General features: G+C 30.0%; 1 protein-coding gene across 2 annotated transcripts; it reads right to left on the bottom strand.

Moving 5' to 3' along the window:
- Positions 7,483 to 11,084, bottom strand: LOC104768760 (arginyl-tRNA--protein transferase 1-like). Of its 2 annotated transcripts, XM_010492797.2 has the most exons (7): positions 10,849 to 11,084; positions 10,628 to 10,666; positions 10,350 to 10,500; positions 9,095 to 10,183; positions 8,548 to 8,905; positions 8,280 to 8,435; positions 7,483 to 7,928 (listed from the first exon to the last, which is right to left on the bottom strand). In XM_010492797.2, the coding sequence occupies exons 1-6, from the start codon at positions 10,979 to 10,981 to the stop codon at positions 8,319 to 8,321; spliced, it is 1,887 nt and encodes a 628-aa protein (XP_010491099.1). In that variant the 5' UTR covers positions 10,982 to 11,084; the 3' UTR covers positions 7,483 to 7,928; positions 8,280 to 8,318. The 2 variants fall into 2 exon arrangements, with proteins under 2 accessions (XP_010491099.1, XP_010491098.1); XM_010492796.1 differs by lacking the exon at positions 7,483 to 7,928 and having other exon boundaries at positions 8,279 to 8,435.

The following is a 16,212-nucleotide window of genomic DNA, read 5'->3' as shown; positions in this document are numbered from 1 at the left end:
TTATTCCTTTTTATTTATTATTTTTAGAAATAAATATTTTTTCTTGTAAACATTAAAATATATATATATAGTTTTTTAAGTTTGTTAGATTTAATAATTAATACTTACATTCATATATGAAATGTTCAAGTAAGTGTAAGTTATTATTGGTTTCAGATTTGAATAGAGTTTTAAAGTACAAAAGAAATGGTGAAATGTTGAATTGTAGGATATGTTGTTATTAGATCAAAATTTTGTTAAATTCTGTTAAATTTTAGTGTTATTAGTTTGTGATTTGTAAAAATTTATTTAAATTTTTAACAAATTTGGGTTATTGGATTCAGATTTTTATGAAGTCATTAGAATTTTTGTGTTATTCAATTAAAACAAAATAATCTAAGATTTTTCAGAAATTCAATTATGATGTTATTGGTTCATGATTTTAGACACTTTCTTTACAAAATATAAACATGTAAAGTATTACAAAAATACATAAATTATTTGGAGTACTTTTAATAAGATTTTTAAAAGTTAATGAAAAATACTCTCTAACAATCTTTAAAATCTTTCATTTATTCACTTTAAATGATTTTGTTGAAGTTTCTAGAAATCTTTATAATACAATAACACCCCTTAATAATCAATTTGGAATGGTAGCTCTGAAAGCAATTCATGGCTTCATGCATTTGATTCCGTTAATTAAATATTTTTTTAGATTGAGTTGTTGGAATCAGAATTTTTATGGATATGGTTTGTTTCCGTATTTGGTTGTAGAACGTACACATGTTGTTTTCTTTGTTTTTAACTTGTGATTCCGGTCATAATATAATTTGATTGTATTTGGACTGAGAAGTTATGACTCCGGATGAAACTTATGGAGAGGAATCGAACCAATTTTGAACACAATGATCATCTGCTTGGTTCTTAGTTTAGTTTGAGATACATTTTCACTTGTAAATGAGTCAATTCACCATATATTTGGATCACTTGAACTAATTATAAAATTTTGAAAAACTGTCCAGAAAATGTCATAAGAGTTTAGAAGTTATAACAAAATATATCTCATAAATATTCACATTATCCAATTTTTTCTTTGTTATATTTTTTTCTTGTTTGCCGTTAAATATACTAAATAGCTTTAAAAAAAATGGAGAATCTGAGTTTCTAGTGATACAAAGTTTTCAGACTCAACATATCAAAGGTTGCAACACTTATTCAAGAACTTTACACAAGAAGTAATTACTTTGCGATAAATATTGCTCCAAAGTCGATATATGGTCAGCTAGTGTAGTTTTTGCAAAGTTGTTGATCGGCTCTCACATTTTGGATGGCATGGACGAGGCTGATCACATTTTGGATCAGAATTCTTGTGTTTGCAGTTTATAATTCCTTCTTGTACAAATTGGTTTCAGGTAAATGTATAAAGATTTGATTGATTATCCTGTCAATGTGTTGACCAAGCTTTTGTTATATGTATCATCAATAAATAAATAAATGCTTTCTTGTTATCACAAAATATATCTCAAGAGACATTCGCATTAGCCAATGTTGCTTTGGTTATATTTAATCTTGTTTGACAGTAAGTATACTAAATGGTTTTTTATATAAAAAGTAATCTACTGAATACTCCAAACATTAAATATTTTGATTTAACCTTTATTAATATACTATTTCATTTGAAAAATAGAAAATTTGATTTACAAATTTGCATAGTAAATATGAAACGACAAACGACAAGTAATATAACAACAATTAAAAAGAGACGGAAGTTTGGAGAAGTATTATTTTAAAGAAATAAAAGAATTTGTGTCAGAAATTTGATAATATAATTACATTTTGTTTGGATTCTTGTTGATTTTTCAATCTATATCTTGGCCCATATTTTTGTTTGGTTGTAGATCTCACCTCCATCTAAAACTTGTAGTTGATCCGATTTCGGTCTTGTTGATTTGATTGTATCTAGATTAGAAAAGTCATGAGTTTTGATGGACAAGGAATCAAAGAAAGNATAAATAAATGCTTTCTTGTTATTACAAAATATATCTCATGAGTATTGACATTCGCATTAGCCAATTTTACTTTGGTTATATTTAATCTTGTTTGCCGGTAAATATACTAAATGGTTTTTTATATAAAAATAATAATTTACTGAATATTCCAAACAATTAAATTTTCTGATTTATCTTTCATTAATATGCTATTTAATTTGAAAAAACTGAAAATTTGATTCATAAATTTGCATGCTAATATAAAACAACAAGTAATATAAAGACAACTAAAAAGGGACTGGAGGAGTATTATTTAAAAGAAATAAAAGAATTTGTGTCAGAAATTTGATTCTATAATTACATTTTGTTTGGACTCTTGTTGATTTTTCAATCTATATCTTGGCCCATATTTTTGTTTGGTTGTAGATCTTACACAACCGAGCACCTCCATCTAAAACTTGTAGTTGGTCCGATTTCGGTCTTGTTGATTTGATTGTATCTAGATTAGAAAAGTCATGAGTTTTGATGGACAAGGAATCAAAGAAAGCTCTACATGAGTTAGAGTGGATGATAGGAGTTGCCGAGTTAGAGTTGTTCTTCTCTACTGATTTGCGTTTGGCATTGTTTTTCTAATATTGCATATGCCCGAAATATTTTTTGGGAGTTTGCCACTATTTCATCCTCCACAACATTACATTAAAAAAAATGATAGAAGCATGCAGAGCAGCTTTAAAAAAAAAAATTTAGATTTTTGTATCATTCATCAGGGTGAGTTAGAATAACAATTATAAGAAGATTTTAAAAGAAGCTCATGATTTTATCATTGGTGTGTCTAGCGACGGTTATATTAAATCTAAGAAAAAAAATATATTTATCAACAAGTCTCCCTATACCAAAATAAGACTCGAAACCAATACTTGGGTCTGTATGAATGTCGGAAGACCACTTTGCTAGTGGCTGCATTTTGGTTTTGGCTTGTGATGTCTTCATAAAAGTGGACGAAAATCTATTTCAATGGATATATATAGGAAATTTTCTTACAAAAGTTGTTTTGGTAAGAAAGAATGTGCAATTTGCAACTACTGTTCGATGACTGTAGTCAGCGTTGTAAACTTGTAATCTAAAACATATAGTGGATATGTTAGCCTCATTAGTTTTCACCAAAATCAAACATGGTTATGGGAAAATAGATAATCATAAAACATTATTATTCGCACAAGACTAAGAAAAAAGTTGATGAAAGAAGAGTAGCATGTGCCTTGTTGGTCCACAAATTGCCTATGAACACTTCACATGTCTCTCTCTTTCCCTAACCCAAAGTCCCCATTTCATGAGTTTCCCATCATCTCTTTTCTTTAAAAGATATTATTATTTTTTTCTTGTTATAAAGTTAGGCTTATTCAGAACTTATTAGTGATAATACCAATTTCCAATTATGTTCAGTACTTCATGATGAGTTTTGATGTACTTACATGTGACTTTAACGCGTTATACCTTTTTAAGGACATGATATAGAAAGGTGGGTCGATCGATATATACATTTGAGTTGAAGGATTATAGATGTTTTTGGACTTAGTCTTAATCAAATATGGTTGGATTTGGGGTTTTTCTTTAACTAATTACACTTTTAGATAGTATCAAACAGATATTGTTTTTCTAATTTTCATTTATGTAAACACTATTACATATTTTTACCTTTCTCATCCACTAAGCTGAAAAGAATGGTTTAATTTTTATGTGGAAAACCATATTGGTCTGATTAGTTTATACACCAAGGGGAAGAGGAAATGGGTCAATGGAAAAAAGAGCATAGAGATGAGTAAAAAGGCAAAGGGGGAGTTATAGGAGTAGTGATTAGCAACACTTGCCTCTCTTAGCTCTTGCCTTCTATCTTTTTTTTTTGTCAATCAGCTCTTGCCTTCTATCTTATATATCTTATATGCTATGGAATCTAAGCGATCCCCCGCCTAAGATCACATCTTCAATCATTTATAACACATGCATTTAGTATTAAAATTACGACACTAAGATCTAAGTAAAACATATTTACAAAACTGACATCAACTAGTATCGTCTAAATAAATGTCAAAAGTACAGAAACCTAGAACTTTGAATGTTATAAAATAAACAATCTAGTCCACGCTTTCATTTACCACACACATCATGCAAGAATCCCACTTACCGTTACTGAGTTTAATCCAGGGAGAAACTAAAACGACTTAGCTTGTGTACTCACATTCTCTATGGATCCATTATCATCACGTTTAACCCCTTGATCCATAACACCTTTGTGTGAACTCAGTTTATATACTTTATAAACAACTATTAAACTCATAAGTTGAAGTCTGAAAAGGATATGGGAGTGTTTGATATAAGTCATATAACATACTTTAGAAGTATCTTCCGAGACGTCACATACATTTACACATGTTATCTCATTATGAAGCACGGCATCTATGCGTACCTAAAGATCCATTTTGGTGTTTTAGTAGGCTATTACACATTTTGGTATGTCAAATTATATTAATATCATATATACACACAAAGTATATGTAGTAAGAAAAAGAAGGGGTCTAAATTCTAATGATTCAGCGCCAATGTTTTTGTTGACCATAAACCCCATCCTCATGTTTATTTCCTTCCTCAACAAAGCAAAGCAGCAAACACTAAAAAGCGAATTGCTAAAAGCAGAAAATAGTTGCTACAATTTTATTTTATTCTGCAAATATAATGTAAATATAATATTAATGCTAGTGGCTTTTAAATTAGTGTTCTTCTCAATTGCTCCTAAACTATTTATAGTATTTCTTTCACTCTTCTTTAGCTAGCACACTCAAGTTCCCAAACTTTTTCTCCATGCTGAGGTGAATTTACCACTAGGATACATTAATATCCCCCTCAACGAAACACCCTTTAAAGCATTCATTCATGTTAGTAATTTCGTAATGCTTGATTATATACTATATATATTCAATACTATATCTGTTCAATACTATATGATCTTATAAAATAATTAACATAACATTCTCAAGTTATATAAATAGGTAAAATATAGTGTTTTTAGTAGAAACCTACATTTATATTATAATATTATATTATTGTAACATATTTTAGTAGTCAACATATCTTCTTATAATAATTAACATAAACACTGAGAAGATATGTTTACGATCTACGGACCCCCATAGTGGCATACAAAGATGAAATATTCTCGTTAACATGTGATGAAAGCGAAGTCATCATAATCCAGTATGTGCCTTATTCTATTATTAGATCAGTATCACTATTTTAATCTTATTGAATATTTGACACGTCTTCATAACCATTAGTTGTTATGATTATAATGTTCATCACAATTAAACAGAATATACAATACTCTTGTGTTTGTGGGTAAGAGTTTTAAAAATTAGATGGGTAATGATAATTTGTTCCTTTAATTTAACCTCTGCCCTTGGGGTTAATATTCATTATTTGCTATAAGATAAGTAATGACAATGACGTTTTAGGGAAGGTAGAATTCAAACTTTCAAAGTTCATATATTCGACGAAACCCGTACAACAAAAATAGTAGATATGCAATTCAAAAGTTCGTTAAGTATAACTAAAAGCTGACACATCCTTTACTCGCTACAAATACAAATACACTATAACCAAAGCTACAAGCCTCTTATAATTTCTGAAAGCTTCGGAAGACCTATGAAAATTTATAGGCTAATACCTTCTTTATTTGAACGTATATCTTTCTTAGCTCATTCACATTAAAAAGGGTTCGATAAAATTTAAATACATTGGACCAGAACATATATATATAAAACAAAAATAAGGAAAATTTTGAATATCGAACCAGAGAACATGGTCCCTAAGATCTATTAATTGTAATATGAGGCCATAGGCCAATGCATGATGCCTCGTTTGAGAATTGATGACACACAAATGAGCCACGGCTGCGAGTATCTATAGGTTGCAGTAGCTCCTATAAATCGCAAACCATAAGCAAGCACAAAATAATTTGATACGCAATATATTCTGGTTAAATAGAAGTAAACCGTGATACCGGCATCAAATAATAATAAGGTTTAGAGAAACGAAACATACAAAACAAGTCATAATAATAGATGAGTGGGGGGGATGAAGAAGATGTGTGATTTGACAAATCACGAGACACACGACATACCATATCTTAAAAATCCACGTGTGAAGTGACAGTTTTCAGCTTCTGTCCAAAAGATGAATAGATACCTCTCTTCCTCTCCTTTGTCTCCTAATGTTTTGTTTTTTTTTTTAGTTTTATCATCACTCACTACTCCTCATAATCTGTACTTGATTGTGACTCCCGTACACATAATTCCAGTATTACATCTCTCAATCTTTTTTTCTCTCGTAGTTAACGTTAAAAACTTACGTATCCATATATATCCTCAAAATTGAATTTGTCATATACACCCGTCCAAAATAAAATATCCTCAAAATAAAATATACCGTAGAAGGTTTCAGATTCTACTTCCTACCACTTTTCTTTTTTCACATGTGAGCCTGTATCTCTTCGACAATAAAAGTTCGGCTCTCTTCTTCCTCCTTGAAGCTGTTCTATGGTGGCGGGATGGCAACGGATCTTGGATCACCATCTCCGTTCGACTCACATCATCCAGGCTCGTTGGAGGACCTGTTCTGACGAGCATCCGCAAAAGTTTGGGCGGCGGCTTCAACTGTGTTCTACAGTTGCAGAATTAGGGTTAACGATAGCCGGTTTAATTCTAGTTCGTGTTTTAAACCCAAGTCAATTTTGATTCACGGTTTTTTATTTGGTTTGATGTAAGTGGTTTAAGCCCTTAATGGATTGTAATGGGCTAAATCTAGAAATAGTCCATTGAGCATTTATTTATAAGGTTGAATACCCTTTAAAAAAAAAAAAAAAAAATATCATTCTATACAAAAAGTTATATATATTTTGCAAAGCAAAGTTGGTCTTTAACTTGGAAACTGAAAGAGATTGAATTGAAGTCCTTTCAAAAATGTAACTTAAGTATCAATAAGTAAAAAAAATTAGTGTTTTATCCTGTTTCGTTGGATCTAAACTGGTACTCCCTTTGTATCATAATAGAAAATTTTTTAGAAAAAAATCTTGTATTACAAAGATTGATTTTCTATATTTTTTTACTAATTAATGCTAAAAAATTGTAGTTTTCAAAAATTATTAATTGAGAATTTAAATTTTAATGAATTACTATTGGTTAATAGTTAAACAAATATATTTTTATAAATAAAATAAATTTATAGTTAAACATTCAATGTTTTTCTTAATTAGTACTCCCTCTGTTTCAAAATGTAAGTTGTTTTAGAGATTTTTTTTGTTTCAAAATATAAGTTGTTTTCCAACAACCAAGACAAAAAGCAAACTAAAAGTAAAGTTTATCTTTTTTTAAACCATTTATCTTTATTTTCTTTAATTAAATGGTGAGATAAAATCATGAGTTTTTTTAGAAACTACAAAAAGTAAAAATTATCTTAATATGTGTGCATTCAACTAAAACAACTTACATTTTAAAACAGAGGGAGTATGAAATTCCTAAAATATCATCCATTTTGATACAAAAGAAGTATAAAATCCAATAAAAAGTAAGTAGGGGAAGTAGTATAGTTCCTAGCTAGCGGTCAAAGGGTTTACGGAAGACGAGGGAGGGACACACGTGTGAGAGATGTGGTAAAAAGGTTCTGCAAAAATTATGAGAATGTGAAAAAACTGTAAGAAAAAAAAAAAAAAAACAAAAACCAAATCTTTATAAGTTAGAACACTTCCCAAAGTCTGAAATCTGCTGCCTCTTTGCACTCGTGTGGGCCTTTCACTTTCTCTTTTGATCTTTTCACTGTCAGCAGGCCTCCTCCCCCCCACGTGCGCTTCCTCTCCTCTGGACCTCTTCCCCATCCACTTCTCTCTATTCATATTATTCCTTTTTTTTTTTCCTTTTACATATTTAAAAGATTTATTTGTTAAATAAGTTTTAGATATCACCCAATTAAAAAGATGGATTTCACGTAAATAACAATAATTTAAAATAAAATAAAATATACGGACCTTCTTAATTAATAAAATTACTAATCAGCATCACATTTAATTTCAAATTCTTTTCACGTATAAAAAAATCCTCAAAGAAAATTATTCAAAGAAAATGAGAACATAACATAACAGACTTAGAAGAAAGACACCATGTAAAAGCCTCACATTTGAACAACTTAAGAAAACAATGATACAAAGTATACAAACACAATTTTCTCATGCAATAAATAATGGTACTAAGCTCAATGATGTTGTACCTATTAACCCTTTTTCAAAAAAAAGTTGGGCATTAAGCGTTAGTTGATTTCATACAGCATTCTTTCTGAAAGCTCAGCTCCCACGACCTTGCGGTAGTTTTGTAGCATCGGTTCCAGTTGCTTCCGCCCTTCTGGACTTAATATCTGCCGCAAATTCTTCCAATTCCAAATTTTTGTTGTCAATATGATATGTTTGATAATGGTAATAAATACCCAATTAGCCTTTTAACAAAAATTCAAAAGGAAAACAAAACCAAGTTTGATATACCTTATATCTATATTGGGTTCCATAAAGACCGATAAGGATGTTGCTAATGTCGCTATCTTTGGATCCAGGGTCTGAGTCAATATGAGAGTCCTCTTCTATTTCATCATCCTCATCATCATCAACATCATCATCCTCATTATCATTATCATCATTATCATCATCATCACTGCAGCCCATAAAATTATCATTCGTCTCCCCTTGTTCCATGTCTTCATGTTCACTTACTGCTGGTTCCGCGAGAGTTTCAGAAGCACGAGCAAGTAAAGAACATTGATTTTGTGAAATAGCGATATCTGACAAGATGACATATGGCTTTTTTTTATCTAGCATCGGGCTCGCTACTTCGAATGGAACCCACCTGAAACACACAGCTCCCCACTTTTAAAAACTTAAATTTACCAGTCTCCACTCACTTCAATGACAACACTTCAATACAGGAAGAGGTCATAAATATCTTTTTACAAGTAGTACAACTCAAACAGCACCTTCCTTCATATGAGATAGTTGACGAGCTAAGACATTGAGTAACAAAATGGTGGCAACTTACTGGAAACGGAGAGGGCATAGAAGCTCAGATGGACGATAGGCTGCTTTATATCTCATCTTGTTGCACGAATGTATGTAATAGCCAAGATAGTAATACTGAAGAGATGGGCAGTGAGCTTGGTTTTCTTTGACCCAATTAATTTCTTGCATGGCAGAATATTTCCCGAGCGATAAGAATGCATAGTCTGGATCCCAGAATAGGTACACACTTGACAAACATTTAGGAAGAATGTCTACAACCCCAACAGCAATTAGACGGCCGTCAACTCTGTACTGTTGGTGGAAAGAGCCAAAGCCACAAGGCGGAACCTTTTCATCACCAGAATGCTGAACATATATCAAAGGAGAGTCGACCAAAAACCTTCTGTATGAACTTTCTGTGACATGCCCCGGCTTATCATTGTGCACTTTCAGCTGATACCGTTTGTATAACTCATGTTCTTCAGGATCAAAACTAGACCTTTTCAAATGTATCTCCAGCTTTCGCTTTCTTGTCTCATGGTGTTCTGAATCCATCTTAGTTTGAAGGGTTTCACCTTCACCTGTTGAGTTGACTCCTCTCGAGATATTACCATTAGGAACAACATCTCTATCAGAGAAAGAATCTTTGGAAGCCGAAAGGAAATTGATATGGCCCTTACAGACTTTAATAGACATATCAGAAATTTCCCACACCTTACTCATCGCACTCAACAACACCTCAGAAATAGTTTCAGGTGATAACCTGTTTATGTCAGCATTATTCGTCTCCCTTTTCACAGATGTCTTGGTGCGTTTTATTGCAGCTGCTATTGGAAAAGCAATGTTGCTGGTGTATAAAAGTTGTTCTGGTCCTTCAGCTAGTTTCTTTCTTCTAGCACAGAAGACCTTCTTCACTGAAGCTTGCGGTATCTGCATATTGGAAGGGAATTCCCCACTCTGTATGCATATTTGCACAGCTTGGTCAATTTTGGTAGACAAATCATCCATAATTGGTTCAACTGCACTTGTTGCCGTTCCAAGTGATTTTTTCCCTGAATCTAAAACATCATCAGAGGAAAAAGCAACTGTTTGTTCCCTAGGCTGCGTATCTAGTTTGCCATCCAAGAACCTTTAAAACAAAACATTGTGAGAAATAAGTTAAGAAAACTCCGGAAGAAAAACAAACGGGGAACAACCTTGCTGACTCAGCCAATAACATGAACAACTAACATGACTAAATCTATCATCTATTGATCCAAAAGAAAGAGAAGAAAACTGAATCCAATAATATGCACCTTTCTAGCCTTCTAGACACTCGCTGCTGCTCTTTAGTAGGAACAAAATCACTAGCTTTCAAACGGATTGTATAAGGAGGGCAACAAGTTGTATCCATCTCATGTTTGTAAAGATATGTACCAGATCGTCTCCATCCTCGGTCAATAAGATCTACAGTATAGAAAATTAAAGATACATAAAAGATCAAGCAAAGTAATGTCAACTCAAAGAGATAACTTAAAATTTTGTTCATCCACACACACACAAAGAGAGTCCGAGAACAACAACAAAAACAAACCTTGGTAGTCATAAACGGTAAGAGTCTCTGCAGATAAGCCTGTGCATTGAGATCATAAACAAAATCAAAACTTTTACCAACACTGATGAGGAACAATTCGAATCACTTATATAATCAATCAAATCGTAAAAAAATAGTCATATAAAAACGAGATTCTACTCTAATTCGTTCGATTCAACAACCTACAAAGTCCATGAACAATATCGAAAATTAAAACGAACCGTGAGCGATGCTTGACCGAGCTGGGGATTTACAGTAGCCGCAAGTGCTTCTGTAGCGGCCACGATCATCGACTACGCTTTCTCCGTTGCTTCCGCCGTCGTGGCTACTACTCGCGTCGTTTCCCAAAGACATAATCAGGAGAAAATTACTAAGCTCTTTCCGATTGGAGAAGAAGACACATTTGACTTTTTGATTTCAGTTTATTTGTTCAAGAGAGAAGCTGACTGTTTCAGCAAATAAAAGACCTAAACTACAAGAAAATAAAAAAACTAAAAGACCTAAACTACAAGAAAATAAATGAAAAGTCGAAATTGGCAAATTGAAGTCAAATCAAGGGCGTGTTATGTAATTTAAATAAGTAGAATAGGGGGGAAATATATGCAAAATTAAAACATTTTGAGATAACTTTCAGAAAATAGCCTCAACAATATAGATAAATTGCTATAGTAAATATTATTGTTGGGAATCTAATCATCATATATATAAAAGTAAGGTTTTGGTTTCTCTTTATTGGTTGATTTCCATTTAATGATTTTTAATTTTTTATAATTTTTATTTGCTTTCTAATTGTTTAAAGCATTTAAAAAATATTTAAGATCCAATTAATACAATACATTTAACTCACACATTAAAATAAAATTATAACTGAAAATAAAATAAAGTATACGTTAATCATATTCCACTACTTAATTTTATTCAAACACAATAAGTTATAATTGTAACTCTCATAATTCTATTCTAAATGTAACTTACACTAATTCTTATCATATAAATAATCATTTCTCTCATTTTCTCATTATCTCATTTTCTCATTCTCTTATATTAGGATTCTTTTACTTTATCATTTTCACATTTTCTCATTCTCTCGTTCTCTTCCACAATACCTCAAATCATTTTTTGTTTTTTTTATTTTGTTTTCAATTTCTTATTTTTGTTGTATGGGTTACAGAAAACCAAATGAAAATCATTGTAAAATTTTAATGCTAAATTTTAATTTTATAGATTACATGATATATATTTACATTGTTTTTATTTTAAAAGATTCATCTCCATTTTATCTAATTTGGATTATCATCTTATAAGTAATCATTTTCTCCTCCTCTCCCACCAATATCAAATGTTGTTATATCTCATATATGTTGTAAGAGTTTGATTCTATATTTTAATTTTGAAAGCATTATATATATATATATATTTAACATTGTTTTCAATTTTTAAAATTAAATTAATCTTTGAAATTTTTATTGCATTTCATATGATTTTATAAGGTTTCACTATTTGCTTATTGGTCCATTTAGCATTTAATTTCTAAAAAATATGTTTATTTTTAATTAAATAAAAATGTAATAATGTACATTAATCTATACTTCAAATCCACACTTTACTACTAAATTGTAACTAAAATTATATAAATTATGAATTGACTTTTTCCATTCATTTTCACTCAAACACACTATAAATTATAATTGTAACTCTTCTAATTAAATTATTTTAGAAATGTAAATTCCATCCTTGAAATCATATAAATAATCATTTTCACATCATCATCCATAAATTCTAAATGTTTTCTTTGTTTTGTTTATGTTCTTGCATGAATTCAAAACTCATTGTAATAATGTAATTATATATTTTGCTGGATTTATCTTATATTTTGTTCAATTTTTTTTTCTTGTATTTCTTCCTTCGTTTTTTCTCTTCTTATTATTTTCAATTACATATGTATAATAAAAATTTAGTGATTGTAAAAAAACAATTATCAATGCAGATTCAACAACACTAATTTCAACCAAAGCCCAATGAGAGAATCAAGCTAAAGAAATCATCTTTAAACATGTATATATATATATATTTTATTTTTAAAGATATGCAATGTTTTAACAAAATTAACTATTATAATAGAATTATTAAATCAAAATTTTTAATTCTCTCTTACCTCCATTTTTTTTTTTTTGAGAATTTGTATACTCATCATTATAGTTTGTACTTGTGATCCAAAATATAATTATATAATGATCATTATAATATTTTTTAATTCAAAAATTTGTAATTTAATGATTTTCTATATAAAAAACAATTTGATATTCAATTTCAAAAATTTTACTACAAAAGGAAATCATTAGAATTTAACCTAGCAATATAGATTAAATTAAGGTGAAAATAAAGGTGATTTGAATAAATTAAGTGTATTATTGACATTTAGGAAATTTATTTATTATATATGTATTTTTAAGGGGAATTTCAAAAATATATCTTTTTCAAAACCATTTTCAGAAATACCATTTTTAAAAACTTTACTAAAAAAATATTATCAGAAAATTTTCATAGTTTGATTATTATATAAACTAAAATAAATTAACATAACTAATACAACAAACCGCGTATATGGGCGGGATATTACCTAGTTAACAAAAAAAAGTTAGCATTCTCTCTCTTCCACTACCAAGAATCGGTACTACGGATTCTTAGTGATTCTTTTCTTGGAATACAAGTTGGAAAACATTTGGTGGTAGATGATAAGAATTTAAATTCATAATTACCCAACGAATACATCCTTTTTTAGTTGAGAATAATGATCTTAATTGTCAAAAGAAAAAATTCTTTACTGATTCTTTTCATTTAAATTAAGATGTTAATTAATGACATTTTTTTAGAGGAGTTATATTGTTTCCTTTTTTGTTTGCTGAGGTTTAGGCTCTTTCCTTATAAAAAAATGGAAACTAATCAAAAGAGTGAGAGAAAAAGTTAGAGGGGTGGATTCTAATTTATAAAGATTTTTGAAGAGTTCAACAAAATCATTAATAATGAATAAGTGAAAGATTTTAAGGATTGCTAAAGAATGTTTTATAATTTTGTTGATTAATTTTGTAAAATCTTGTAAAATGCTTCAAACAATTTTGGTATATTTGTGATACTTTCGATGACTTTATTTTGTAAAGAAAATATCTGAAATCATGAATCAATAATATAATAATTGAATTCATTAACAATTATAGATTCTTTTGTTTTAATTGAATAACACAAAACTTTTATTGACTTTATAAAATTCTGAATCCAATAACCCAAATTTGTTAAGATTTTAAATGACTTTTACAAATCACAAACTAATAAGACTAAACTTTAACAAAGTTTAACAAAATCTATATTAACATTTTTGAAGTACATTTTGTGTTATGCCATTTTAGTTTTACTTATTTAGATTTTTATTTACAACATTAACCCCTCAAAAATTTCCAAAAATAGTATCACGACAGATTTTGTTTCCTAAATCTATATTAACATTTTTTAAGTACATTTGGTATTTTACCCTAAGTTATATGTATTTAAAAACTTATTTACAAACTTAATCTCTAAAATCCTTCCAAAAATAACATCATTTCAGATTTTGTTTCCTAAATATTTTAAATTTCATTCTAACCAAAAATAAAAACAGCAATCAATATTATATAGAGACATAAACTATGCTATATTTTCCAGATCTGTGAGTTTTGATTCTTAACGTAAGAAGAATTTCGATTCCTAATTATTTAAATATTATAATTAATATATAAAAATTTAATAAAATTAAAAATAATTAAAATACTATATAATGTGATTATAAAAGAACATGTTAGAATTAATAAAATATTATTAAATATGTGCTAACACGGGTTAAATCCTTATTTTATTATTTGCCAACACTATAAATATTATAATATCTGACATATAAAATCAATTTGTTTTACCTAAGATTGCGTAAAATAATTAATTCATTAGGAAAAATGTGACTTAATCACATCATATAAATGACTTATTATGTATTTAGATCCTTTATTTTTTTGTTATAATAATTAAAAATCGAAATAGAATCTCAAACACTAAACAAAACAAACTAAATATAATAAAAAATAATCATATAGTATATTACAGGTTAAAAAATTAATATAAACATTTAGTCTCACAAGCGGCCGGAAAATTAGGTTATATCTCTATTTATAAAACATCCAATATTTAACAAACAAATAGATTATAAAATATAATAATAATAAAATTATATGCACGCGGTGTACCGCGGGTTAAAATCTAGTATTGATCTAATAACAACAGAATCTACGTAACATTAAAATCGTTCAAATTCTATTCAAATTTCAAATCTCAAACCAATAACTCCACTTAATATAATGTGCACTCTAATCCATTGGCCACATCTAGGCCTGAGACCAACTAACCGAATCCGCCGGATATCCGGATCCAAATCCGGTATCCGATCCGAAAAACCGGATATCCGGTAAAACGGATCCGGATTCGGTTATTATATTTGTATATCCGGCCGGATACGGATACGGATCCGGATACTAAAAATAATTTGGGTCGGATATCCGGATCCGCCACTATGCCATATATATATAAATTATTAATATATATATATGTATATTAATGCACTTACCTACCTACCATGGGTAGAGACACGTATATATATATAACCCAGGTGAGAGGAAAATTTTTGGCTTTATCGATGTGGGACCTTCCAACTCCCACAATCTCACTCCCTTTGTCATTTAATTATCCCACATCGGCTGAAAGGAACAAAAAGCTTTCACTTCCTCTCTATAAATAACCGCACAAGCCCATATAACAAAATTAAACGGATTTCGGATAACCGGCGGATAACCAAAATTATAACGGATAACCGATTTCGGACATCCGGTTTTCCGGAGCCGGATTCGGAGAGTAAAATTGTGTATCCGGCCAGACCGGATACGGATCCGGATACCATTAAAAAGGCCGGATATTCGGCTCCGGCCCAGGCCTAGCCACATCCATGAAGCATCAGCTTGCGGCCTTATATATTATATACAAAATTCGGCTATGGGTTCTTCAAAAGTTTCTTTGGTCTAATGGCGCTAATAAAGAATTCATATAACATATATCCACATAAGAGGTTCTCAAGGGTTTTCAAAGTGCTAGATACTCCCACTGCATGCTCTTAATATTTTAATTATTTTCGATAAAAATTTTGTATTATTTTTTAATCATCAGCCTTATTATGACAATAAAAGAAACTGACTAATTTAAAAAAGCTAAAAGAACAACTTAAAAAATAAATAAGGACAATTAGTTGGCTTGCTTGTGCTTAATTAAAACTGAACTTTTATCAAACCATAACAGCTAAAGTTTTAATGATGTAGCAAGAGGACCAATTAAACACAACATCATATGATTCTACTTTACCCCAAATCTCTCCTTGGCGTCTTTCAATTGCGATCACTGCACACCAAAACTCCCTTCTCATAGCCTCAAATCCATTAGTGAAGAACACAGCTAGTTTCCAACCGTAATTCACAGTGTCTGACCATGGAAAAGCTACATGAGGCAAAAATTCTTCC

This window comes from Camelina sativa, chromosome 20, assembly GCF_000633955.1.
Source record: "Camelina sativa cultivar DH55 chromosome 20, Cs, whole genome shotgun sequence".
Lineage (NCBI taxonomy): Eukaryota > Viridiplantae > Streptophyta > Magnoliopsida > Brassicales > Brassicaceae > Camelina > Camelina sativa.
Note: the sequence above shows the minus strand (reverse complement) of the source record. Positions and strands in the feature narration are given on the sequence as shown.